The sequence below is a fragment of the Lontra canadensis genome, unplaced genomic scaffold (genome assembly GCF_010015895.1).
Source record: "Lontra canadensis isolate GAN:19392208 unplaced genomic scaffold, GSC_riverotter_1.0 scaffold69, whole genome shotgun sequence".
Taxonomy (NCBI): domain Eukaryota; kingdom Metazoa; phylum Chordata; class Mammalia; order Carnivora; family Mustelidae; genus Lontra; species Lontra canadensis.
Genome location: NW_022631063.1, coordinates 8831114 through 8843632, shown reverse-complemented (window position 1 = coordinate 8843632; position 12519 = coordinate 8831114). Strand labels below are relative to the sequence as shown.

At 35.8% G+C, this 12519-nt stretch overlaps 1 protein-coding gene across 3 annotated transcripts in view; it reads left to right on the top strand.

Annotated features, from left to right (window-relative positions):
• METTL8 (methyltransferase like 8) overlaps positions 1-12519 on the top strand; it is an 82795-nt gene that overhangs the window by 61616 nt on the left and 8660 nt on the right. For all 3 annotated transcript variants that reach the window (XR_004385303.1, XM_032880441.1, XM_032880440.1), the window contains 2 exons: positions 6263-6630; positions 8812-8861. Coding sequence is in view for 2 of the 3 variants with exons in the window: in XM_032880441.1 (XP_032736332.1) it covers positions 6263-6630; positions 8812-8861 (418 nt within the window). In the remaining variant the exon portion in view is untranslated. The remainder of the gene's footprint in view (positions 1-6262; positions 6631-8811; positions 8862-12519) is intronic.

Here is a 12519-nt window from a genome sequence, read left to right as displayed (position 1 = left end):
GGTAATTTCCTTCAAATTTTATGATAGCTCATATTTCTTTTAAAAGCGGGTTAATTCAGAGAAATAAGGAAAATACATTTGGCAGTTTTGAGTTAACATGATTATATTTTATAATTTCCTAAAAACATCTCCAGTGTGTTATAGCTCAGCTGGTTATTTAGAAAATATAATGAGTTTTTAAAACTCAATAACAAAAGCAGCTGCTATTTTTTTTTCCCACTTTACCTTAAAATATTCTTGCAAATAGTTACCTATCTAGGGTGAGGTGTCTGTGTCCAGCAAAGTGGTAAAAGAATTCCACTGTACCTTACCTTGTGAATTCCTTTACCACTTGGAAGTGTCCTATGTAAAAAAAAAAAAAAAAAAGATTAGTTGAAAGTTTTGTACACCAATAAATTTAGAGTACTTGTTTTTAAGTCTGCTTTGGTTGTTTAAAATTTCATGCATTACTGTTAGAAATATACTTTTCACAGGGCACCTGGCTGATTCAGTCAGTGGAGCATGTGACTCTTGATTTCAGGGTTGAAAGTTGGGTGCCCCACATTTGAGCCCCATGTTGGGTGTAGAGATTACTAAAAAATAATATCTTAAATTATATACATATCACACACACACACACATATATATGCTTTTCATAAGAGTTTTCTTTTTTAAAAGGTTTTATTTAATTATTTACTTTAGAGAGATTGAGAACATTTGCTTACACAAGAGTGAGCAGGGGGACGGGGGAGGGAGGGGAAGGAATGTCAAATAGACTAAATGGGCTAGGCCCTGGTAGGGGTGTGGCAGGGGGCTTGATCTCATGACCCCGAGATCATGATCCACATCAGAACCAACTACCCAGGTGCCCCAAGAGTTTTTTCTTAAGTATAGACCACAATGAACTTTCATCAGTGATACGTGGAAATTTCCAACTTTGAGAGCTCGGGTATCTGATGTAATTGATGTGCAAAAATAACTCTAAATTGCTTTTTGTTACATTGTAACAGGATAATTTTTCATAATTAATATTAATCATATATATGGCAGATACATAAATGGTTTGATTCAATTTCTTAGTTATGATATTCAGTGTGATTCAGGGTGAATTCTGAATATTTAAGTATAGTTAATATGTCACATTCCCTCTTCCCCTCAGCAGTATTGAATTTAATCAGTGAATAATTGAGAATTTGCTTCACCTGTCTGTTGTTAAACACATCACTACAACCCTTTTACTGCCATTGGCAAAAACCAATTAACTCTGAATCCACAGCCTAGGAAAATGAAAGGAAAAAACTGCTTCTCCAAGAAAAATTGATCATTGATACACCTGTTTAGAAAATCAGCTGGACTTTTGCATCAACATGGATGGGTCTGGAGGAGATAATGCTAAGTGAAATAAGTCGAGCAGAGAAAGTCAATTATCATATGGCTTCACTTGCTCGTGGAACATAAGGAATAGCATGGAGGACATTAGGAGAAGAAAGGGGAAAATGAAGGGGGTGGAAATCGGAAGGGGAGATGAACCATGAGAGACTGTGGACTCTGGGACTCAAACTGAGGTTTTTGGAGGGGAGAGGGGTGGGAGGATGGGTAAGCCTGATGATGGGTATTAAGGAGGGCATGGATTGCATGGAGCACTGGGTGTTATATGTAAACAATGCATCTTGGAACACTACATCAAAAACTAATGACATACTATATGGTGACTAACATAATAAAAATAATAATAAAAAAAGGTAAGAAAATCAGTCACTTGCTAAAGAAAAAAAAAATCGGTTGGGAGTTCCTGGCTTGTTCAGTCCAGTAAAGCATGTGACTCTTGATCACAGGGTCATGAATTTGAGCCCCATGTTGAGGGTAGAGTTTACTTTAAAATAAGCTAATAAGTAAATAAATAAATAGAAAATCTATTGGACAAGAGTAACACAGGGCAGATTTGTCCACACTATATTCAACTTTATTGGCCTGAACTTGAAATGGGTTAACAGCAGGTTGAAACTAAATTTTTCACTCATGGTCAGGAGAATAGCTCTTCCACTTCCCGTTATCACAGACACCTTTAAAGTTCAAGAAATTAACTCATATGCTAAAGGTGTTTACGTTGTCTCATAACCATAATTGTGAGTCTGATTGAGCTTCTGTGGCATCTCAGAAGCTGTCACATCTTACTGGGAACTATGAGTTGCCAGCATTGATTGAGATAACTGCTGAGAGCACAACTTTAAAAGCAAAGAACAAAAAAGTTCCAGCCCTTTAGCCTTCACCCCAACCTATGCTGGGCGCTGTTTCTGTTTTGTATCTATCCCACAAGCCAGTCTATTCTCATAGAGCATTTTATGTTTCCCCATTGCTCATCATAATTTCATCATATAATCTTGCATAGCTTATATTTTATATAAATCAAATAGTGTTTAATTCTGCATTTTTTATCTGTTTTTATGAAGGTTCCCTTCAATCAGCATTATTTTCACAGTTCAGTCATACTGATTTCAGTCATACTGATTATGTCATACTGGAGTTTTAATTTCAGTTTGATGCTTCATAATGAGAGGAAAGTACAAAATAAAAAAAAACAGGTTATTTTCAGGGATATTTTGAAGAGGTTTAATTTTGATTTTGTGTTAGGTTGGCAATGTAGTGTGATGGTTTAGAGCATGAGCTTTATTTATTTAGTTTTTTGAAGTTTGTTTATTTTTTTTGGTGATCTCTACCCCAGTGTGGGGTTTGAACTCAAAACCCTAAGATTAAGAGTCATATGCTTTTCCAACTAAGCCAGCCAGGTACCCCAAAAACATGAGTTTTTAAGTCCAATAGACATGATCCAGGTCCTGGCTCTAGCTGGGTGACCTTGGGAAAATTTTCTGTCTCCTCTGACCTTGAACTTCTTTGTCTGTAAATTGGAATAGTAGTATGTCTGAGAGAGATTATTAGGATTAAATGGGGAAAAAATCCAAGTAAAACATTTGACATAGTACCTGGTACATAATGAACAATATATGTTATTGTTTTTATTGGTATAATGATTGTGTTTGTTTGTTTGTTTGTTTCTCTTAATTCCTGAAGTGTGGGAAATCCTTGGAAAAGGCTTGGAAGTATACATGTTAGCAGCCCTTGACTGTGGTCTTCCCATAGTAATCAGATCCTTTTTAAAGATTGCATAGTCTAGGGTTGAATCTAGATGCTTGATATATTTGGAATCTGAGCCAGATTCCAGTCACCTTGCTGCACATTCACCTTCTTTACAAGCTGGAAAAATTAAAACGTAGTAGTACAGGCTCATACTTAAGATCACAGTCTGAGCCAAGATTTTGTAGTTTGTAGAACTGACACTGTTTAATGTTCTCCATAAATTTATGGGGTTTAATAAGAAGGTACATAGACTTTTTAGACATTGAACCTAGAGATATCCTAATTCAACCTCTCATCAAATGAGGAAACTCCATAGGCAGGTTGAATGAAGCATTCAACTAAGATTCTGTTCTTATGTGTAAGATGCAGTAAACCTTTCTAAATGAACGAACTACCTAATAATCATTACATTGTTACCATTGCTCTAAATTTTCATCTGATTATTATAAATCAGCATAAAATAAATTTTAGAGTTGCAGTGTATAGACCAGTCTGTGTTAATGTTTTCTGTTAATATCATTATCCTTTAAATTTTGATTGCTGTGGAAGATTATTGTGTTTTGACCTGCATGGCTTGCTTGGTCATTCCTGTGTTGTTGAGTATTTAAGTTTTCCTCCCACTTCTTTCTATTTTAAATGGCCCTGCTATGAACATCTTTTCTTTCAAGTTGCGGTCCTGCTATTTACGCCCTTCCCCGCAGTTAATTCCTAGGGGAATATTTCCACAAATTAATCAAGGTGTAATACTACATGCTAGTTACTGATAGGTTCAAATTCACCTCACCGTAGCTTGGTATTGAAACTCAGATACTAGAGATTTGACTAATTGTAGTTCTTCTTAGGTGGTTGCTTTTTATTAAACAGAAGTATTTTTTTACCAGCATAGAGTGAGTTACAAAGACAGTTTTTAAGGTAGAAAGAAGAAGGTGTGAGAAGACCCTGGGGAAATTTGATAGTTTGCTAATTCCTCCTCAATCTGATTTCAGAATCTTGTTTTATTTTCTCACACAGTATAGCAGGTATACTCCAGTTTTTAAAAGTAGAGATAGAACTATTTTAAAGATAATATATGACATTTTTAGATTAATCATATATGGGCTTCCTTCCATTGGTGCAGATGTGAGCATGTTTTGGACTTAAACTTCACATAGTTCTTTTGTTACAGAGATCTGCTTTCATTTCTCAGACCTTAAATACAGATGGGAGTTTCTGTCTTTATAGCAGTGCTGCTGCCGGATACGATTCAGCCTTGATGGGAAGGAAGTCTCATGGCCAGATGGGTGGAGATCCATGTACAAGGCCATAAAGATAAAAAATGGAAAGAAAAGGAAAACTACAAGATTCTATAACAAGGATGAACCTGACTGTGGGCAACTGCTTGTTCTGAGGGTTGGCGCTTCTTTAAAATTATGAAAGTATTGAGTCCACTGATTTTATTTGTAATTTAGTTTATTTGGGGGAGGATAGTTACTTCATAAAGATCAAAATTCAAATAATTCTTTTACAAACCCTGGCCCCCAGCCACCCAGTTCCCCTTCCTAGAGGCAGCCAGTATTACTAATTATGTGATTTTCCTTCCAGAAGTATTCTGTACATATACAAGTAAATATGTGTGTACATGGATTGTGTTTCTGTGTATGCATACGTGTTCTTTATCTTCTCTTTTTTCCTAGCAAATGTTTGTGTCATAGATATGCTGTTCTACACTTTGCTTTTTCATCCAACATGAAATCTTTAAATTATATCAATAGATGGTCTTTTTTATTCTTTGAAAGCACTTTAAAAATGTCACATGTCTGTATTGGGTGAAAGTAATTCTTTTTTTTTTTTTTTAAGATTTTATTTATTTATTTGACAGAGAGATAGAGAGAGAGCACAAGGAAGCAGAGCGGCAGGCAGAGGGAGAGAGAGAAGCAGGCTCTCCACTAAGCAGGGATAAGCAGGGAGCCTGACTCATTCCAGGACCCTGGAATCATGACCTGAGCCGAAGGCAGCCACTCAACCAATTGAGCCACCCAGGCGCTCCGAGTGGGTGAGAGTAATTCTTAACCCAGGGATCAGACCTGGTCCATAGTAGCATTCAAGAAATGTATGTTGAGTGAAGAGATAAAGGAGTGAGTGAATTTATTATTTTATTAATTTAAGGTACAAAGAAAAAGAGGCAGAAAGCTAAGAATTGTCTGAAGTTCTGAGACTGTTGACTTAACCTGACCCTGGGACAGAGGGAAATATAAGGGTTAACATCATAAAATGTGAATTTCTTGGGGCACCTTTGTGGCTCAGATGGTTGAGCCTTCTGTTCAGGTCATTGGGATCAAGCTCCATGTTGGGCTTCCAGCTCAGCAGGGATTCTGCTTCTCCATCTCCCTTTTCCTCTCCCTCTGCCTCTCCCCCTGCTCATGCTCTTTCTTTATCTCTCTCTCTCTCTCTCTCAAATAAATAAATAAAACCTCTAAAAAAAAAAAATAAAAAAACACTAATTTCTTTTAAAAAGGCATATCTCCTAAGGCTTCATACTACGAGATGTCAATAGGAAGATTCCTCTGGAGGTGGAGAAAGAATGGGAGGCCCCTAGATTCCAGGAGTTTCAAATGCAAAATAGGGAGTTGGAGTAGATTATTTCAGTGGGTTGTTCTGGCTCTAAGATTATGTCATTTATAATTCTGCAGTTTCCTGACTGATTACCAATTACAAGACACTTGTGTTGAAACCGCATTTATAGAGAAATAAAAAAATGAGGTGTCCTTCCTTTAAGATGATACAGAGCCCTACAGGTTATTGATGAAAATGTGATTATTAGGAATCCAAGATTCAGACTGTAGAAAGTAGTTTGCAATGATTATATTCCTCACAAAAAGTTATTGGCCAAACTCTTGAAGCAGAAGCAGATTTATGGGGATAGGAACTAATACCTCACACATTGACACATTTTGAGAGAATCAATACTCTATAGTGTTAACTTGTAAGAGGCCAAAAAAAAAAAAATCAGATAAAAACTGTAATATTAAAATTATTCAATAGTAAATATAAATCATGTCTTTAATATATTTAACAATATTTATTAAATATATTTAGTTATTAAAATAGTAAGAAATAGTAAACATAATTCATAGTAAAATAAATCTTTTTTTCCTTTTTTTTCTTTTAGTTAAGTATGAGAATGAAGCTAGTAAATATTGGAACACATTTTATAAGATTCATAAGAATAAGTTTTTCAAGGATCGTAATTGGCTGTTGAGGGAATTTCCTGAAGTTATTCCAGTTGATCAAAAAACTGAACAGCAGTTGCAGGAATTATCATGGGATCATGCAAAAACTAGTGCTGCAGATGGTTTCTCAAGAAGGCACTGCCCTACTATGCCTGAAGAAAACAATCATAAGAAAAGTTGTGGTTCATCAGGTAGTCAAAGCAAAGTGGGATCACATTTTTCCAACCTAGAATCTAAAGAAAACAGAAAAGGATCTCTGAAGACAGAATTGTTTCCTGGTAGCAACGCCACTTTCAGAATCCTAGAGGTACTGTCTGGCCGGGGCAAAGATGGGAGGTGGCAAATAGCTTTGAAATGTACATTCCATATGACTTTATTAATAATCCAGATTTTTTAGGGGGAAAATTATCAAATCTAACTAAGTAAGTGTTCAGTATCGTTCTGTGCATAAAGAATATTTAAAGGACTCATGTCTATCATCAGGTTCTAAGTTTGGGTTTTAATTTTTTTTTAATTTGTTTTCGTTTCTAACTTGAAGGCAGTTTTAAATTCCAATTAAGTTTTGGCCTTAATTTCTATTTCTTCCTGTTATTAACCCTTTTTAAGTGAACTAGAAATAATGAGATATATAATTAACTGTAATCCAGTATAGATACTTTCTATTTTTAAAAATAAATCTCTTCCTTCTGTTATAAAGGTAATATATATTGATTAGAGAGTTTGCAAAAGAGTAGATAAAAGTATCTACCATCCCACATACAAGGGAGTTAACCACGCTTAACATTTTACTAACTTTTCTCCTTTTGTTTATACTGTTTTATACAGTTGAGCTATACTGTACCTGTATTTTGGGATTTTGCTTTGTTTTTATTTAACATTATAACATAAACAACATAAGCAGTTTTTTATCTTAAAAATTCTCTATAAATATTTTCGTGCCTGCAAAATATTTTCCTATGGAAAGTACTTTAATTCTGCTTATCTGTTTTCACAATACTAGACATTTAAATTGTTTTCAGATTTTCTACAGAAAATATCTTTGGGTATAGACTTTTCTCCATTTTCTTTTATTATCTTGGGTCAGATTTACTAGCTCATAATTTATTTAAAAAATTTAATGCCCTTGGGGCGCCTGGGTGGCTCAGTCCTTAAGCATCTGCTTCTGCTCAGGTCATGATCCCCGGGTCCTGGGAAGGAGCCCCGCATCAGGCTCCCTGCTCAGCAAGAAGCCTGCTTCTCCCTCTCCACACCCCCTGCTTGTGTTCCCCTCTCTTGCTGTGTCTCTTTCTGTCAAATAAAATCTTTTTTAAAAAAAGTTAAAAAAAATTTTAATGCCCTTAGTATATATTGCCAAATCACTTTTTAGGAAGTTGTATTAATACCAATTCATGGCAATGTATGTCTGTTTCATCATACCCTCATTGGTTAGAATATTCTTGTTTTAGGGGCTCAGTTGATTAAGCATCTGCCTTATGATCCCGGGGTTCTGGGATCAAGTTCTGCATTGGGCTCCCTGCTCAGTGGGTAGTGTGCTACTCTCCCTCTGCCCCTCCCCTTGCTCTTGCTCGCTCTCTGTGTCAAATAAATAAATAAAATCTTTTTAAAAAAGAGTTCTTATTTTAAGTGATTTCCTCTTTGACAGATGAAAATTATACCATGTTTTAATTTGCATTTCTTTGATTGTTAACTAGGTCACATCGTTCTTCAAATGTTTAGAAACTATTTGCACTTCTTTTGTGTTCTATTTATTTCCTTTGCTTATTTATGTTATTTTTTTAATGAATACTATCTTTTTACTGTATTTATTGCCAATTTTTAAAAAAGATTTTATTTATTTATTTGACAGAGAAAGAGAGATCACAAGTAGGCAGAGAGGCAGGCAGAGAAAGGGGGGGATGCAGGCTCCCTACAAGGAGCAGAGAGCCCAATGCGGGGCTCCATCCCAGGACCCTGAGATTATGACCTAAGCCAAAGGCAGAGGCTTAACCCACTGAGCCACCCAGGCGCCCCACCAATTTTTTTTACAGTGTGTTGGTCACCTTTTAATTTGGTTTGAGTTTTGGTGTGTAAAAATTTTAAATATTTCCATAGTTAAATTTGTCTGTATTATTCTTGTGACTTATTCCATTGCTTTCCAGTTTAGAAAACCCTCCGATTCCTCTGGGGCACCTTGGTGGCTCAGTCAGTTAAGTATCTCTTTCTGGTCAGGTCATGATCCCATGGGCTCCCTGCCCAGCAAGGAGTCTACTTCTCCCTCTCCCTTTGCCCCTCCCCCTGCTTTTTTGCGCTCTCTCTCTCTCCCTCTCTCTGTCAAATAAATAAATAAAATCTTTTAAAAAATAGAAAGAAAGAAAGAAAGACCCTTTGACACCTAGACATCCAGTACATTTTTTTTCTAGTTTTTTTAAATAAAAAAAAAAATCTAACATTGGTGAGGAAAATTTAACCTTGTTTTCATGATATTTGTTTATTCTTTTGATTTTTTTAGGTTGGCTGTGGAGCTGGAAATAGTGTTTTTCCAATTTTGAACACTTTACAGTGAGTCTTAAAGTTTTCTCTTGCAAAATTTTACATATGTATGGGGCGTTAAGAAATTCTGGGAAAATGTCATCTATGTGCCAGTAGTATTCTTGTTCACATATAAACAATGGCTTAAACAACTTTCAAAAGCATTGTCTTAGTCCTAGTGTCAAATTTTGTGTGAACTAGGAATTACTCTGAAAAGAGTGTTTCACAGCTGTGGGTTGAAGTAATTTTTTAAGCTTGTGTGTGTGTGTGTGGATGAGAGAATAAGAAAAGAACCAGAGATTTGACCGTTCCACTAAGCTGTGAATTGCTAAACTTCAGGGTTCCGTTTGCTCCTCCAGGTCTGTAGGAGCCATTTCTCACAGAGAGAATTGAATTTAAAGATTATACTTTAACCTCATTTTATTTTGTCATCACTTCTGGAGCCACACCCAGTATTAAGACTTCCCTTTGTCCAGTGATTGTCTCTAGACTTGGAATTGTTTAGAGGTAACAGCAACTAACCCTAAGACAAAAAAAGCAGGTGTAGATAATAGGGACAGAGGTGTTCTCCTAATGCGTCCTTCCTGTTCACCGCCTCACATATGTGTTGTAGTATTTCCATGATGAAGACAACACTCCTCACAAAGATTTTTCTAGCACTTGTACCTGTGGCTGGTTTTTTTTTTTTTTTTTTAAGTTTACACAGTAGCTTTCACATTATTTTTCCATTATAAAATTGACATGAGCACACTGCAGAACATTTCCATTAAAGGAGAGGAGGGTGGGACTCACCCATCATCCCTATCATCCTAACATAGCTGCTGTCAGCATTTTTGTTATAATTCCTTTCAGTCTTTTCTCTATGTGTATTTTAAATTTTAATGATGGTTTTTTTTAGCTTTTCCTTATGAAAATGTGAAAGCATTCAGAAAAGTAAAGAGTAATACAGTGAATTTTCATAAACCCACCACCTTGATTTAACAGTTAACACAATGCCAACATCATGACACTTTATTTTTAAATACTTATGGTATATCTCCAAAAAAAAAAAAATCAGTACATTCTTCATTACTATTCTAAACCTAACATAATAAATAGTAATTTCCTAATACCATTAGATTACCAGTTAAAGTGGCCAGGCAGAAGTGATAGTGCAAATTTGCAGTTCTGAATGGCCTTTCTCTTTTCATACTTATTTTCTTTGTTTTCCCTTTTCCCCATTTCTGGACCAATATTTCCTGATGTTTTATACCACATACTCAGTTTCCTTCACCCCAGTAACTTCTGACCTTACAATACAGATAAATTTACTACTTTGGCAATTGATAATGAATTGCTTTATGACTCATCTCAAGGTATTATTTAGCATATCATTTCTTTAAGTCTTGTCTCTCCAACCACTGCATATATTCCTTGAAGTAGAAAATATATTTTATCCTAATCTGATTTTCCAGGTAACCTAACAGTGCAATACAGGTAGTTAGAGCTCAATACATATTGGATAATATCTCTGAATTCCTAGTTGTTCTATTTTTCCCTCTTCTCCCTCCAATGAATGATTGCAAGCACTTTTTTCCTCTCCCTGATACTTCTTGGCTGTTTTGTTTTGTTTTAATCATTGTAGCTTGATAACCTAAGATAATTAATTCATTTTTAAAAGGCAATCAGTGATTTTTTTTTTTTTTTTTTGCCTTCCAAAGGGAGAATTAGACTTTTTTCCCCACCTAAAAAATTATGTTTTATTACTTTTGGAGACTATAGGATTAATATTTCACATTTTCTGAATATTTTACCATAATTAGACCTCTGGAATTGAGAGGTCATATCATTCTCCAAGGATCATTTAATGCTTAAACCCCCTGCCAAGAGAGTGGTGTGGTGGTAGTAGTGATATTTACACCTGCTTCCTGGGAGCAGGGCCAAGGCAGTCAGCTGATTTTACAGAAAAGCTCTGGAAAGTCTTTGGGTGGTCACAAGACCTCAGCTTGGGCTGCTGTTGCACTGGGAATTCAGTCTCAGAGGTCATGCTGCTGTCCTGGTAGGACACATGGCAAATGACACATGCTTTCCTTTAGCTACTAGACTATTCTGTATCTTGTGGGTGTTTAGCAACCAGTGCCCAAAGGTTGACTGCATACCTTTTATAAGGAGCTAGATGTGCTAGTGTCCAGAGAAGCATTTTGAGTTCTATGGAAGTTTTTACAGAACTATGATAAGTTCTTAAGTTTTTAAGTTCCTAGAAGGCAGAGGCAGGTCTTCCTATAATAATAATATGATGGTTATAATAAAAATAATAGCAATAGCAACAACAGTTATAACAATGACTAACATTTAGCAGGTGCTTACTCTGAGTTTGGCACCTTTTTGGAAACTTATATGATTTGCTCCAATCCTTACAATGACCTTAGGTGCCATATTTATCTCTGCTTTATGGATGTGGAAATGGAGTTACAGAGAAATGAAGTAACTATTCCAAGATCATACAACTGAGTGGTACAGCCAGGATTCAAACCATAGGCAGTTTGGTTCCAGAGCCCTTGCCCTTAGCCATCATATCACATAGGGCTATATGCATGAGAGTGCTTCCTGAGAAAAGTTCAAACACATGTGACCGACCACCCAGGAAGTTAGGGGTCACAAATATATGGATTTCATAGGAAACAGTAGGGGTATCAGCTGGAGTAAAGCACTGTTTTTTATATGGGACAGATGAAAAAGGCAAGCAGCACAAGTCATAACCAAATCCTATTCATCATATTTTAACTAATCTTAAATTGAATGTAAATCCCCAATGCCACAGAATTAATGCATTATACATGAATGTAGTATCCATCAATGGGTAGCATTTAAGAGTATAATCTGAGCCTGGGTGGGATTTTATTTGTGGAATACATATTTGTGTTTGTATTTCATATTTATTTAGTAGTTCTCCTCGCTTGAAATGTCTCCTGAACCAAATTAGAAGTTCTAATTATGTGTTTTAAGGCCCACTTATATAACCTGCTACATACTGGTTTGAGCTCTGAGGATCAACTCTGCTTCTTATCCCTGGCATAGGACTCCCATCTCTAAGCCCTTATACCATTTACCCTTCTCCCCACTCAGCGATGCTATTCCCCTTCTACAAAATTCTGAAGACTTACACCTTTGGAACTCTGCCCGATCCACAACCCTATAAGAGCTATATAAAACCAGTCATGTCCTCAGCTAGGCTATAAAACCCACAAGATCCAGGACCATAGTTATAATTATTGTTTAATGACAAACTAATCTCTTTCTGTGATTCATACATGGTATTAAGTAACATGATGCAAGGATTATTTGATACCATCATACTAGGGATGATCAGGAAGGGTACTGGTCCACAAAATTCAGAGTATATGTGTGCCCATGAGTAACCACGATCCAGACATTGTAACTGAATTTTAGGTAAAGTCCAAATAGAACTTGTCTACAAGTTCAGTGGAGGCCACTTAAAACTATTCAAGACTTTGATATGTATAAACATCCCTTGCCAAAAAATGACTGACTTTAAATTTATAAATAAAATAACTGAGTATTAAAGAAGTTAAGTCAAATTCACAGAGTTAATAAATGGAAAATTCAGGATTTAAACACAGGTCTATTTGGCTCCAAAATATATACTTTTACTATTTTATTAGACAATTTCATTTACTACCTTGTATTC